The 15582-nt window shown below is 35.4% G+C and overlaps 1 protein-coding gene across 1 annotated transcript; it reads left to right on the top strand.

The window, feature by feature from the left end:
• The first annotated feature begins 4504 nt into the window (after nt 1–4504).
• On the top strand, nt 4505–13542 carry wu:fi75a02 (uncharacterized). The gene is made up of 11 exons (XM_061876253.1): nt 4505–4662; nt 4802–4876; nt 6876–7139; nt 7219–7549; nt 7640–7924; nt 7989–8015; nt 8074–8185; nt 8257–8348; nt 8407–8478; nt 8552–8682; nt 13206–13542. The coding sequence occupies exons 2-11, from the start codon at nt 4807–4809 to the stop codon at nt 13364–13366; spliced, it is 1545 nt and encodes a 514-aa protein (XP_061732237.1). The 5' UTR covers nt 4505–4662; nt 4802–4806; the 3' UTR covers nt 13367–13542.
• Nucleotides 13543–15582: the final 2040 nt, after the last annotated feature.

Genomic DNA, 15582 nt, shown 5'->3' with positions numbered 1-15582 from the left:
TTTCCCCCGTCTTATTTCCATACTGCAATGCATGCTGGGATATCAACACACAGGCATCTTTTGTCAGGAGACACTCTGGAACGTCTAAAACGCACACAACCACAGTAGGCCAGGTTGTATTTGTGCCTCATACCTGTGAGAATCCTGTGACTTAAACATTAAGGAGTGGGACCAGCTGCAGTGTGCTCAAACTACCACCAGGGAGCATCATTGGGCCGATACTCATATTTTTCTCTTTCTGACTTATCAGGTTGCAAGTGCATTTAACTGAACGATGAGGGGAAAACACAACCTTACGTACTGTAATGCACACTAATTCATCGTTCAGACAGGAAGTGAGGCTTTTGCCTTTCTGATGTCAACTCCAGCTAGCATTTAGCACATTAGCAGGTAGCTAGTGTCCAGTCAGGATGACCGACTATCGTCACAAACGTCTTAAGTGCACACCGTCACCTATTTCAGTGGAGTGTGTATCCTGCTGTAAACTAGCATGCTTTTATTTTGAAGGCGAGACCGGAACATAATGTGCGTTTGGGGGAGAAACGGAGCAAGTTGGCGAGATGTTGGAAAAGAATAACATAGGTTACAGACTAAGTATATTTACAACTAACTACCCGAATGCAGCTGAGATAGGCTCCAGCAACCCCAAAAGGGACAAGCAGTAGAAAATGGATGGATGGATAGCTTGAGCGGCTTGTAACGTTGATTGCGACCCGTCTTAAAACAAATGACCTTGCGCCTCCTGACCTGCTGCCTTCGAATGAGGACTATTCTGAATTTTAACAGGAGCGCGCAAGTGCCGAAAGATACAACCATCTCAATCAATTGGCATCCCAGTGAGATGGGACATTATAAGTTGCTGTTTTATCTTCTTATTTAAAAGGGTTAGCAATAATGCTACATGATAACACTGCTATTAGTGGAAGCGAACACAAAGTCCTCTCTTTGTGCTGTTGTTGACAGAACTAGTGTCCGTCCACCCAGGAAATAGGGTAACAGTAATGCTTAAAATGAGCAAAATACTGTAAATATTACATGTTATCATGAATGGGCCTGTTGCTAAGTTACACATATTAAAAGTGCATGGGGTTTCTTTTAAAGGGCTTTATAGGCAGAACAGATCAAATACCAATGTCCTGCAGTATTAGCCGCCTCATACTAGCAGTATTTCACTGTTTAGAATGCACAGAAAAGGGAAAGACATGTTCTTGTCTCATGTCGTGATTGTGGATGATTGGCAAAATTAAGGGCAGTTTTCCTTATGATTGTTTTCATCCTTTCTGAATTACTTTTGGATACTCGTATCAAACAATGTCATACAATCATGTAAGGTTTATGCATTTTTCGTGAGCTTGCAGAAGGTTTTAGATGTTTTTATACAACTCCGAATCAGAATGTGCAGGTGTACCTAATGTTGTGACTGGGTGAATCTATACATCATCTTCCCTTTACTCGAAGGCAGCTGGAGCAGACAAGCCTCGATATCAAGTAATAAAAGCAATTATTGCTAAAACAAATATTTTTTTGACTAATTTGTAGACCATACAACAGCGGACAAAAGCATGTCAACAAAATAAAACTACCGTATTTCCTCGAATTGCCGCAGGGCATATATAGTATGCGCCTGCCTTCAATTACTGCCGGGTCAAACTAGCTTCGCAAAATAATTGGCGCATGCTTAGTATTCCCCTGTCATCATTTTCAAAATGGAGGAGGCTGATTTCAATATTGGTAATTTGAAATCGCTTAAAGGGAAGAAGATTAAGAGCTATTCAGTAGGATTTAAGGTCCAAGCTATTTAATATGCTAAAAAGAACAGTAAGCAGCTATGTTGTATTAATATACCTGTGGAGCTGACTGACAGACAGGCAGGGCACACCGGAGCCCGGCCCAAGATGGCGGTGAGCGAACGGAGAAGAGGAACGGAAGAGCGACTTGGACTGAAGTTTTATTGAAAAATAAACAATGTCAACCTGCTCAAACCATGTCCTTCCTTGGTGGTCCTGGGAACCCGCAAGACGACTGCTTGAGACCGTCACAATACCATAGCTGCGTGTGTCAAATATGAGTTATTAAATGACTCCCGCCTCCTGGTGGTAGAGGGCGCTAGTGATCTTTCTTGCGACTACTCGGCTGCAGAAGAAGTGACACTGAGTGACGTGAATTGTGCTGGGACAACAGGAGCACGACGGACCTTTTAGGATGTAACACCTTTACTGGCTATGTAAAAATAAGCATGTTCCAGTCCTTAATACCCAGTGTATTATTTATATAATAACACTTCTTGGTAGCGGCGGTGGGATAAAGAGATCCCCTACGGAGCAGAACGGGAGGGGGAGTTGTCCGAGGATAATTCTGTCGTCGCCCCCGCACTTGAGGAGCTGAGCTAACTGATAGCAGCGGTCTGATAGCAGTTTCCTAAACTGGACTTTCAATCGAAGCCGGAGGTAATAAAGGAAGATCTCCATCGAGACAGAGATACTTTTAAAACTGAAAAAAGATAAGGAAGACTTCCATAAACAAGTTATCAATGCTTTTGATCAGAAGGAGCTGCCATGGATGTAATTTATAAGTAAAGGTAAGACCATAATAACGTTTTTTTTTTTGTTAAATGTGCTTTTCATGATGGTATCCTTACATCACACTCAAATTTTTACTGCATGCCTTTGGTAAGTGCAGGAGCGAGAAGAGGTTTTAAATTAATTAGCGCCCCGGCGGCAATTCAAGGAAATACGGTACTGTAAATCTTATTAATGCTCTTATTCAAGTCGATAACGTCACTTGTATTGATATCTAAAAATCAATATTGTATGATCCTTTGTTTTGCGGCACATTGTCTGTCATATTTTAGACAGTTGAGCATAAACAATAGATAACTTAATTGGTTATTCAATTGTCACGTTTGGTAGTTTTACGTCATTTAGTAAAATATGTCTAACTCAAATTCATTAGCTGACAATTAGTTTTAGTTAATGATATGTATTAAATTAATAGTACTAACGTTAAAGTTAACACTGAAGACACATTTTAAAAAATGCTTTTGGTGCCTTAGTTTTTAGAGCAGGGGTCACCAACGTGGTGACCAGATGAGTCGCCCGCTGGCCTGTTCTAAAAATAGCTCAAATAGCAGCACTTACCAGTGAGCTGCCTCTATTTTTTAATTGTATTTATTTACTAGCAAGCTGGTCTCGCTTTGCTCGACATTTTTAATTCTAAGAGAGACAAAACTCAAATAGAATTTGAAAATCCAAGAAAATATTTTAAAGACTTAGTCTTCACTTGTTTAAATAAATTCATTTTTTTTTTTTACTTTGTTTCTTATAACTTTCAGAAAGACAATTTTAGAGAAAAAAAATACAACCTTAAAAATTATTTTAGGATTTTTAAACACTTATACCTTTTTACCTTTTAAATTCCTTCTTCTTCTTTCCTGACAATTTAAATCAATGTTCAAGTAATATTTTATTTGTTTTAATTGTAAAGAATAATAAATGCATTTTAATTTAATTCTTCATTTTAGCTTCTGTTTTTTCGACGAAGAATATTTGTGAAATTTTCTTCAAATTTATGATTAAAATTAAAAAAAAATATTCTGGCAAATCTAGAAAATCTGTATAATCAAATTTGAATCTGTTTTCAAAGTCTTTTGAATTTCTTTCAAAATTTTTGTTCTGGAAAATCTAGAAGAAATAATGATTTGTCTTTGTTAGAAATATAGCTTGGTCCCATTTTTAATATATTCTAACAAAATGCAGATTGGATTTTAACCTTTTTAAAACATGTCATCAAAATTCTAAAATTAATCTTAATCAGGAAAAATTACTAATGATGTTCCATAAATTATTTTTTATTTTTTTCAAAATATTAGAATTAGCTAGTTTTTATTTTCATTTTTTTCGGTTGAATTTTGAATTTTAAAGAGTGGAAATTGAAGATAAACTATGTTTGAAAATTTTATTTTCATTTTTTTTCGTGTTTTCTCCTCTTTTAAACCCTTCAATTAAGTGTTTTTATCATCATTTATTCTCTACAAAAAACCTTCCTTAAAAGGAAAAGAAATGTACGACGCAATGACAGACAGAAATACCCTTTTATATATAGAGAGATTCATTTATTAAAGGTAAATTGAGCAAATTGGCTATTTCTGGCAATTTATTTAAGTGTGTATCAAACTGGTAGCCCTTCACATTAATCAGTACCCAAGAAGTAGCTCTTGGTTTCAAAAAGGTTGGTGACCCCTGTTTTAGAGCTAATTTCAGCCTCATAACACAGCTTTTATTTTGACAATCCTGCCGGAAGTTCTGCGATTTGTCATCAGCTTAACGCTGGTTCGCGAAAGACCGCATTCTTTCGGAATATCCTCTTCCATTTGCCTCAAACCGCATGAAAATGACATTTAAAAAGTCCCCCGAGCCGCGAGGGTGACGAAGGTAACATGTTTATTGGGAAACGTGACATTTAAAAGCGCGTTACGTTACGTACACAGTGGAGCGTGCTAACGGCAGCTAGCGGCTGCATTTAGCGCCATCGCCGCGGCGCTCTGCCCCACAAATGACGTCGTTTGCGGCTCAGCCGGCATCTTTCCACGACGTCGCCGCAGCGCTTCTCCAAGGAGCCGCGACGAGGCTATAAAGTTAGCTTCACTGCTGCGACAAGCCGGAGGTTAGTCCGTGTCAAATCTCGCGAGAGTACATTTGAATGTCAAGTCAATGCAAAATACATGTTTTTTTCTTAAACGGCATTTGTCGGCTCTCTCTTTATTGCTTTGTAATTGTCATTTATTGATGGGGATTTTGGATAGTCGTCATGGCGGCTGTGACTCCGCCCCCCGCGCTCCCATTGGCTGACGGCGATGACGCTGGAGTGGCACAAACAAGTAAGGGTGTCCTCTTTTTCGAGCGCTTTCCTTCCTTTAGAGCAGGGGTCACCAACCTTTTTGATACCAAGAGCTACTTCCTGGGTACTGATTAATGCAAAGGGCTACCAGTTTGATACACACTTACATAAATTGCCAGAAATAGCCAATTTGCTCAATTTACCTTTAAAAAAAAATCAAATATATATATATATATATATATGAATATTTCTGTCTGTCATTCCGTCGTACATTTTTTTTCCTTTTACGGAAGGTTTTTAGTAGAGAATAAATGATGAAAGAAACACTTAATTGACCGGTTTAAAAGAGGAGAAAACAGGAAAGAAATGAAAATTAAATGTTGATACATAGTTTATCTTCAATTTCGACTCTTTAAAATTCAACCGAAAATAAGAAAACAAAAACTAGCTAATTCGACTCTTTTTGAAAAAATTTAAAAAAAGAATCTATGGAACATCCTTAGTAAGTTTTCCTGATTAAGATTAATTTTAGAATTTTGATAAATAAATAGGTTAAAATCCAATCTGAATTTTGTTAGAATATATAACAAATTGGACCAAGCTATATTTCTAACAAAGACAAATCATTATTTCTTCTAGATTTTCCAGAACAAAAATGTTAAAATAAAATTCAAAATACTTAGAAATAAGATTTAAATTAGATTCTACAGATTTTCTAGATTTGGCAGACACACTTAAATAACTTGCCAGAAATAGCCAATTTGCTCAATTTACCTATATATATATATATATATATATATATATATATATATATATATATATATATATACACATATATATATATATATATATATATATATATATATATACACATATATATATATATACACATATATATATATATATATATATATATATATATATACACATATATATATATATATATACATATATATATATATATGGGTATTTCTGTATGTCGTTCCGTCGTACATTTTTTTTCTGTTTACGGAAGGTTTTTTGTAGAGAATAAATGATGAAAAAAACACTTAATTGAACGCTTTAAAAGAGGAGAAAACAGGAAAAAAAAGAAAATTAAATTTCGATGCATAGTTTATCTTCAATTTCGACTCTTTAAAATTAAAAATTCAACCAAAAATAAGAAAAACAAAAACTAGCTAATTCGAATCTTTTTGAAAAAATTAAAAAAAGAATTTATGGAACATCATTAGTAAGTTTTCCTGATTAAGATTAATTTTAGAATTTTGATAAATAAATAGGTTAAAATCCAATCTGCACTTTGTTATAATATATAACAAATGGGACCAAGCTATATTTCTAACAAAGACAAATCATTATTTCTTCTAGATTTTCCAGAACAAAAATGTTAAAATAAAATTCGAAAGACTTAGAAATAAGATTTAAATTAGATTCTACATATTTTCTTGATTTGGCAGAATAATTCTTTGGAATTTTAATCATAATAAGTTTGAAGAAATATTTTACAAATATTCTTCGTCAAAAAAACAGAAGCTAAAATGAAGAGTCAAATTAAAATGTATTTAGTTTTATTTACAATAAAAAAAAATTTTTTACTTGAACATTGATTTAAATTGTCAGGAAAGAAGAGGAAGGAATTTAAAAGGTAAAAAGGTATATGTGTTTAAAAATCCTAAAATCATTTTTAAGGTTGTATTTTTTCTCTAAAATTGTCTTTCTGAAAGTTATAAGAAGCAAAGTAAAAAAAACAAATTAATTTATTTAAAGAAGTGAAGACCGAGTCTTTAAAATATTTTCTTGGATTTTCAAATTCTATTTGAGTTTTGTCTCTCTTAGAATTAAAAATGTCGAGAGAAGCGAGCCCAGCTTGCTAGTAAATAAATACAATTAAAAAAATAGAGGCAGCTCACTGGTAAGTGCTGCTATTTGAGCTATTTTTAGAACAGGCCAGCGGGCGACTCATCTGGTCCTTACGGGCGCCGCGTTGGTGACCCCTGCTTAAGACGACTCGGTCCATCATTAGTTTTTTTGTCTCCTAGGTGCGCCTACCGCCACCTCGGACATGTGCCATCGTCCTTGTCCACGCTGTCCTTGTTCCACCCTCCTGCCCCGCCTGCTCGCCGCTCACAGGATGGAGATGCGTCGCCTCCTACGAGGAGCACTGATGTCTTTGGGTCGGCGGTTGGACGCCCTGGAAAGGAGGAGTGGAAGGAGGCCGAGGAAGAGGAGCAGGCCGACAGAAAAAGAAGGAGAAGGAGGAGGAGGAGCAATTAAATGTCCTCCAAATGGCTCAGATAACACATGTACTTGTTGTCATTACCTTATAAGGACTTCCCCTCTTACTCAACCTCTGACAGGTGTCTCATTTTGTTTCCTGTTCAGCTTTGAACACCTACCGCGGCTTGTCTGCTTCCTTGTGTAGCCCCGCCCCTCTTACTTCATCGCCACTTGACCCGGTTCTCTGCTGGAAGAGCAGCCAATCAGGAGAGGAGGAGGAGGAAGAGGGGGGGAGGGCCAGAAAGCGAAGGAAGAAGAGCCACAGAAGAAGAGCGGTGGAGGAGAGAGAAGAGGATGCTGGGAGGTTTGTGGGCCGCATGGTGCTCTGCCGGCCAGGGGGCGGAGCCAAGGAGGACGTGCCGCTCACGCTTGTCAACTTTAATCACGGCCAATCAGCAAAGGCTATTAAAGATGTCGCCAGGCAGAATGGTTACAGGTGAGAGGTGGATAGATCGATGGCTGACAATGCTACAATTGGGCAAAAAAGTGAAATAAATGGTCTTTTTTTTTTTTTTTTTTTTTCCAGCGACACAATTTCCCACAATGCTTTTCACTTCCTGGACTTGTCCGGCGCCTCCGGCCAATGGCGCTTCTCCGACTTCACCCCCGCCCCTCCCAATCACAGAACGCCGCGCCCGCCGTCTTCGCTGGCCTCCGCCTCCTTTAGCCCCGCCCCCCTGCTGCGTCTCTCCGTGGTGGTCGTGGCGGCGGCGGCGGCGGCGGGGGTCTTTGTGATGGGCGGCACTTGCTGGAATCCCTGGCGATGTCTGAGGGACTGGACGGCGCCGCCCAGTCTCGGCGCCGATCACTGGTGGGTTGTTTGCCGTGGCCTCATTAGCATATTGTGCCGCTCACGCTTGTGTTTCCATTGGCAGCTACGGGCGAACTTCGGCAGATCTCAGGTCAGTTGATGTTTTTTCCCAACCTTCCTTCCTTCCATTGACCTCATGTTACTTTCAGTAGCAAGCACACCAAGCGGCGAGTTAATCGCGGCGCCTGGAGCCGCCGCCGTTTGACCCCGCCTTCATCAGCTCTGCTCCCGGCCGACCAATCAGCATCCAGCGCTAGGGAGGTTAGCGCCGAGGCTAACTTTGAGCATTCGTTAAGATTTCGCCCTGTTTAATTTTTGCTTTTCGCTCACAGCAGAGACAAAAACGAGTGTCCCAGATTCCGATCCGCCGGGCGCCGCCGCGCGAGACGCATCTCACGCCGATGGGACTGCCCAAGGTCCAGAGGTAGGACACAATGATGCCGACCAGAAAGGACAAAGAGGACAACGTCTCGATGTTTCAGAGTGAAGAAGAAAGACTTCAGCGTGGAGGAGATCTACACCAACAAGAACTACAAATCTCCCAGCAACAACAGGTCAGCGAGCTCACGTCACCATGACGATGACATCACAAACCACACGTCCCAGCATGCACTGCTCTCCCCGCAGGAGCCTGGAGACCATCTTTGAGGAGCCTCGGGAGAAAGACGGGGCCCTGCTTCTGATTGGCCAGCAGAGGCGGCGCAGGCTCCTCCTCTTTCCTGACTTCACTCAACCCAGGAAGAGGAAGCGGCCCCAAGGTATTCTGGGTATTTTTGCTAGATCAGCACATTCGTGATAACACTTTTAATAATACATTTTGACGACATGACATACAAATGATTTATATCTCATACTTTATACCAAATTGTCATTTTCAAGTAGCAAATGTTGAGACTTAAGAGAAAAGTATGAAGGTTAATTTGTGTCTTGTTTATGGAAGCTTTTTTAGTGAAGTGAAGTGAAGTGAATTATATTTATATAGCGCTTTTCTCTAGTGACTCAAAGCGCTTTACATAGTGAAACCCAATATCTAAGTTACATTTAAAGCAGTGTATTTTAGGACACTGAATTTATTTAACTGATATTTTTACATTTGAATTTTGTGAACTGATTTTCTTTATTGCATTAAATAAAAATGTGTGAGCAAAATTTGTGTTTAAAAATTCAGTTTGTTAAAATACAGTGTAAGAAATTAAAATGTTCAAATATTCAGTTTGTTAAATTACATTGTTGTAAAATTCAGTGTTTAAAAATGCAATGTTCAAGCAAATTGTTTAAAAATTCAGTTTGTTAAAATACAGTGTAAAAAATTGTTTTAAAAATCAATTAGTTAAAATACAGTTCTAAAAAAATCAGGGTTTGAAAAATGCAGTCCGTTAAAACACAGTGTTCAAAAATTCAGTTAGGTAAAATACAGTGTAAAAAAATCAGTGTTTTAAAATGAAGTTTGTTAAAAAACAATGTCTTAAAATTCAGTGTAAGAAATGTTTAAAAATTCCGCTTGTAAAAATTCAGTTTAAAAATACAACTTATTAAATTATAATGTTCAAAATCAGGGTCTAAAAATTCAGTTTGTTAAAATACAGTGTAAAAAATTGTTTTAAAAATCAATTAGTTAAAATACAGTTCTAAAAAAATCAGGGTTTGAAAAATGCAGTCTGTTAAAACAGTGTTCAAAAATTCAGTTAGGTAAAATACAGTGTAAAAAATCAGTGTTTTAAAATGAAGTTTGTTAAAAAACAGTGTCTTAAAATTCAGTGTAAGAAATGTTTAAAAATTCTGCTTGTAAAAATTCAGTTTAAAAATACAACTTATTAAATTACAATGTTCAAAATCAGGGTCTAAAAATTCCGTTTGTTAAAACAGTTAAAAAATTCAGTGAGTTGAAATACAGTGTTCTAAAATCCAATGTAAAAAAATCAGTGTTTAAAAATTCAGTTTGTTCAAGAACTATCTTAAAATACAGTGTAAAAAATTGTTTTAAAAATCAATTTGTTAAAATACAGTTCTAAAAAAACCAGGGTTTGAAAAATGCAGTTTGTTAAAACACAGTGTTCAAAAATTCAGTTAGGTAAAATACATTTTCTGTAAAATACAGTGTAAAAAAATCAGTGTTTTAAAATGAAGTTTGTTAAAAAACAATGTCTTAAAATTAAGTGTAAGAAATGTTTAAAAATTCAGTTTGTAAAAATTTAGTTGAAAAATACAATGTGTTTAAAATACAATGTAAAAAAATCAGGATCCAAAAATTGAGTTTGTTAAAACAGTGAAAAAATTCAGTGAGTGAAAACACAGTGTTCTAAAATACAATGTAAAAAAAAATCAGTGTTTAAAAATTCAGTTTGTTCAAGAACTATCGTAAAATTTAGTGTAAGAAATTGTTTAAAAATACAGATTTTTAAAATACGGTGTAAAAAAATCAATTTGTTAAAATACAGTTTTCTAAAATACAATGTAAAAAGTCTGGGTTCAAAAATTCAGTTTGTTAAAATACAGTGTAAAAAATCAGGGTTTAAAAATTCAACTAATTCAGTCTGGTAAAAAACAATGTCTTAAAATGTTGTGTTTAAAAATTCAGCTTGTAAAAATTCAGTTTAAAAAATAAATGTGTTAAAATACAATGTAAAAAATCAGGGTTTAAAAATTGACTTTGTTAAAACAGTGTTCAAAAATTCAGTTAGGTAAAATACTTTTTCTGTAAAAAAATCAGTGTTTTAAAATGAAGTTTGTTAAAAAACAATGTCTTAAAATTCAGTGTAAGAAATGTTTAAAAATTCAGCTTGTAAAAATTTAGTTGAAAAATACAATGTGTTTAAAATACAATGTAAAAAAATCAGTGTTTAAAAATTCAGTTTGTTCAAGAACTATCTTAAAATTTAATGTAAAAAATTGTTTAAAAATTCAGATTTTTAAAATACAGTGGAAAAAAATCAATTTGTTAAAATACAGTTTTCTAAAATACAATGTAAAAAATTCAGTTCGTTAAAATACAGTGTAAAAAAAGGGGTTTAAAAATTCAGTGTTTTAAAAATTCAACTAGTTCAGTCTGGTAAAAAACAATGTCTTAAAATGTTGTTTAAAAATTCAGCTTGTAAAAATTCAGTTAAAAAAATAAATTTGTTAAAATACAATGTAAAAAATCAGGGTCTAAAAATTGACTTTGTTAAAACAGTGTTCAAAAATTTCAGTGAGTTAATATACCGTGTTCTAAAAAATCAGTGTCTAAAAAAATCAGTTAAAATTACAATGTCTTAAAATTCAGTGTAAAAAATTGTGTTTAAAAATTCAGCTTGTTAAAATACAGTGCAGAAAAATTATTTTGAAAAAATGTATTTGATAAACTGCAGTTTTCTAAACTACAGTGTCAAAAATCAGGGTATAAAAATTCAGTTTTAAATTTTTTTTTTCAAAATACAGTGTAAAAAAATCAGGGTTAAAAAACAATGCCTTAAATTTCAAGAAGTTTGTTTAAAAATTCAGCTTGTTAAAAAATAAAGTGTAAAAAATTTGGTTGAAAAATGTTGTTTGTTTAAACATTGTTCTAAAATTCAGTGTAAAAAAAATCAGTTTATCGGAATGCAGTGTTTTAAAATATCGTGAGGAAAAACTATTGTTCGAAAATTCATGACAGAAATATTTGTTGCTTTAAAACTCAAGACTCACTTCTGAAATTTAAGAGTAAACCAAAGCGGTCTCAACCAGTCAATGAGATGTCAAGTTTTGGGTCTTGAGTTTCGAAGAACAAAAAATTCCTACACTGATTTTGTTTTGACACTAAATCTTAAAACACTGAAACAATCCCAACACCAACCAATTCATCTCATTCAGGACATTCACGCTATTAATGTTTTTTTTTTAAACCCGCTTTTCCCAAAATTTCCAGGAAGTTCCTCTTGAAATCAATGACATATTTTTCAACCTCTTCAAACCATTCCAACATCAACACATTCCACTCACCAAACTAACACTTTCCCAACTTCCAAATCAAATTCCGGTTTTCCTGGAAATTCAAACTCTTCAACATTTAAACCATTTTAACATTCACACTATTCTTACATTCATACTACATTCTGTCAGTAATACAGTCTATAACAGGGGTCAGCAACCTTTTTGAAACCAAGAACTACTTCTTGGGTACTGATTAATGCCAAGGGCTACCAGTTTGATACACACTTAAATAAATTGCCAGAAATAGCCAATTTGCTCAATTTACCTTTAACAAATCTATATATATATTAAAAAAAAGGTTATTTCTGTCTGTGATTCCTTCGTACATTTTTTTTCCTTTTACGGAAGGTTTTTTGTAGAGAATAAATGATGAAAAAAAACTTTAATTGAACGGTTTAAAAGAGGAGAAAACACGAAAAAAATGAAAATAAAATTTTGCAACATAGTTTATCTTCAAATTCGTCTCTTTAAAATTCAAAATTCAACCGAAAAAAAAAAGACAAAAACTAGCTAATTCGAATCTTTTTGAAAAAATTAAAAGAATTTATGGAACATCATTAGTAATTTTTCCTGATTAAGATTAATTTTAGATTTTTGATGACATTTTTTAAATAGGTTAAAATCCAATCTGCACTTTGTTAGAATATATAACAAATTGGACCAAGCTATATTTCTAACAAAGACAAATCATTATTTCTTCTAGATTTTCCAGAACAAAAAATTTAAAATAGAATTCAAAAGACTTTCTAGATTTGCCAGAATATTTTTTTTTAATTTTAATCATAATAAGTTTGAAGAAATATTTCACAAATATTCTTCTTCGAAAAAACAGAAGCTAAAATGCAGAATTAAATTAAAATGTATTTATTATTCTTTACAATAAAAAAATAAAAATACTTGAACATTGATTTAAATTGTCAGGAAAGAAGAAGAAGGAATTTAAAAGGTAAAAAGGTATATGTGTTTAAAAATCGATAAAATCATTTTTAAGGTTGTATTTTTTCTCTAAAATTGTCTTTCTGAAAGTTATAAGAAGCAAAGTAAAAAAATTAATGAATTTATTTAAACAAGTGAAGACCAAGTCTTTCAAATATTTTCTTGCATTTTCAAATTCTATTTGAGTTTTGTCTCTCTTAGAATTAAAAATGTCCAGCAAAACGAGACCAGCTTGCTAGTAAATAAATAAAATAAAAAAAATAGAGGCAGCTCACTGGTAAGTGCTGCTATTTGAGCTATTTTTAGAACAGGCCAGCGGGCGACTCATCTGGTCCTTACGGGCTAACTGGTGATGTCAGAGAATGCAAGAAAATAAATGGGTTGTGTCTCTTTAAAGGGGCGGGGCTTCCAGCCGCCTTTACGCCAAGGAAGCGTACCGGCGCTCGGCGGCAGTACGGCGGAGTCGCAGGCGCCGACGAGTCGGACGTGGACGTGATGCTGGTCGAGCGGCTGAGCGCGCTGGAAGACTTCCTGACTCGTCAAGGACTGGACATGTGATGTCACTTCCTGTGCCGACCTTTGGCGTGGATTGACGTTGCGGGAGGCGGGCGTGGCGTTTTTAACTTGTTCAAATGGGCTATTTTTGGAACGAATTAAGTTTTTAAAGTGTTGGAACTTCTGGAGGGATGATGGTGTGGACCACGAGGGACATGGGGGGGGGGGGGGGGGGGTGTAATATGCTGCTGTAATGAAGCTGTCACTCAATTAGAGTCAAGACAACGACAAGTCTGTGAAATAAATTAACTGTGCACAAAAATAAACCGTGAAAGCATGTTTTTTAGCATTTATTTCTTACTGTCACTCAATAATATACTTGCATATGAACACTTTTAATGCTGTATGCTGCTATGGTTAGCATCAAGAAAACCTTGTTAAACAATATTAAAAACTAGATTAATATGTAATTTTATAGCAACAATAGAATTGATCTTGATCTAATATACCCAAATATTTTTTATAACTAAACAGCTTAAAGAAATATACACATTTAAATGTGAACTTTACATCACATAAGCCAGTGTTTTTCAACCTTTTTCGAGCCAAGGCGCATTTTTTGCGTTAAAATAAAACTGGAGGCACACCACCAGCAGACATCGTTAAAAAAACAAAACTCAGTTGACAGTAAAAAGTCGTCGTCGCAATTGTTGTATATGACTTTAAAGCATAACCAACTATGTATCAATGTAGCTGTGGTCTTTGCTGTCGTCCAGCATTCTGTTTTTGTTTACTTTGTAGCCAGTTCAGTTTTGATTTTGTTCTGCATGGCCTTCCCTAAGCTTCAATGCCTTTTCTTAGAGGCACTCACCTTTTGTTTATTTTTGGTTTAAGCATTAGACACCTTTTTACCTGCATGCTACCTCCCGCTCTTTCCGACATCCACAAAGCAATTAGCGACCGGCTGCCACCTACTGATATGGAAGACTATTAGATTAATTAACATCTTAAAGAAATCAAACTACACATTTAAATGCAAACTTTACATCACATAAACCAGTGTCTTTCAACCTTTTTTAAGCCAAGGCGCATTTTTTGCGTTAAAATAAAACTGGAGGAAAACCACCAGCAGAAATCGTTAAAAAACGAAACTCAGTTGACAGTAAAAAGTTGTCGTTGCAATTGTTGGATATGACTTTAAAGCATAACCAACTATGTATCAATATAGCTGTGGTCTTTGCTGTCGTCCAGCATTCTGTTTTTGTTGACTTTGTAGCCAGTTCAGTTTTAGTTTCATTCTGCATAGCCTTCCCTAAGCTTTAATGCCTTTTCTTAGGGGCACTCACCTTTTTGTTTTATATTTGGTTTAAGCATTAGACAACTTTTTACCTGCACCCTGCTTCCTGCTGTTTCTGACATCTACAAAGCATTTAGCTGCCACCTACTGATATGGAAGACTATTAGATTAAATAACATCTTTAAAAAATCAAACTACACATTTAAATGCAAACTTTACATCGCTTAAACCAGTGTCTTTCAATCTTTTTTAAGCCAAGGCGCGTTTTTTGCGTTAAAATAAAACTGGAGGAACACCACCAGCAGAAATCGTTAAAAAACGAAACTCAGTTGACAGTAAAAAGTCGTCTTCGCAATTGTTGGATATGACTTTAAAGCATAACCAACTATGTATCAATATAGCTGTGGTCTTTGCTGTTGTCCAGCATTCTGTTTTTGTTTACTTTGTACCCAGTTCAGTTTTAGTTTTGTTCTGCATAGCCTTCCCTAAGCTTTAATGCCTTTTCTTAGGGGCACTCACCTTTTTGTTTTATTTTTAGTTTAAGCATTAGACACCTTTTTATCTGCGCCCTGCTGTTTCTGACATCTACCAAGCATTTAGCTGCCACCTACTGATATGGATGAGTATTACATGGCTATTGACAGCACTGACACAACAACAACTCATAATTTGCAGACTATAATTACTGCATTGCAAAAATATTTTTAACCCACGTAGGTGAAATGAGATGAATATCTCTGCACACCAGTGGTTGAAAAACACTGGCTTAAGCAATGGCAGACTCTCAATTGTCGATGACGTCACTTTCGGGAAGCTCGCATGACCTTATATGGGCGTGACTGCTGCCGACTTCCGCATTTAACACTGCTTGGAGACGACACCAAAGGAGCAGCGATGCTGACCAATGGCAAGGCTGATTGTTCAGAGGAGGCCACGCCCCTCAAGAGTCGTAAACAAAAATACAAAACCAGCGATTTGTAAC

Source organism: Nerophis ophidion, linkage group LG17, assembly GCF_033978795.1.
Source record: "Nerophis ophidion isolate RoL-2023_Sa linkage group LG17, RoL_Noph_v1.0, whole genome shotgun sequence".
Taxonomy (NCBI): domain Eukaryota; kingdom Metazoa; phylum Chordata; class Actinopteri; order Syngnathiformes; family Syngnathidae; genus Nerophis; species Nerophis ophidion.
This window is presented reverse-complemented; position numbering and strand designations above follow the sequence as displayed.

What these genes read in the sequence shown, in the direction of transcription:
- wu:fi75a02 (XM_061876253.1), top strand. Translation starts at nt 4,807, where the DNA reads ATGGCGGCTGTGACTCCGCCCCCCGCGCTCCCATTGGCTGACGGCGAT. An exon ending in CGCTGGAGTGGCACAAACAA is followed by an intron (nt 4,877 to 6,875) that starts GTAAGGGTGTCC and finishes TTTGTCTCCTAG; the next exon opens with GTGCGCCTACCGCCACCTCG. An exon ending in AAATGGCTCAGATAACACAT is followed by an intron (nt 7,140 to 7,218) that starts GTACTTGTTGTC and finishes TTTCCTGTTCAG; the next exon opens with CTTTGAACACCTACCGCGGC.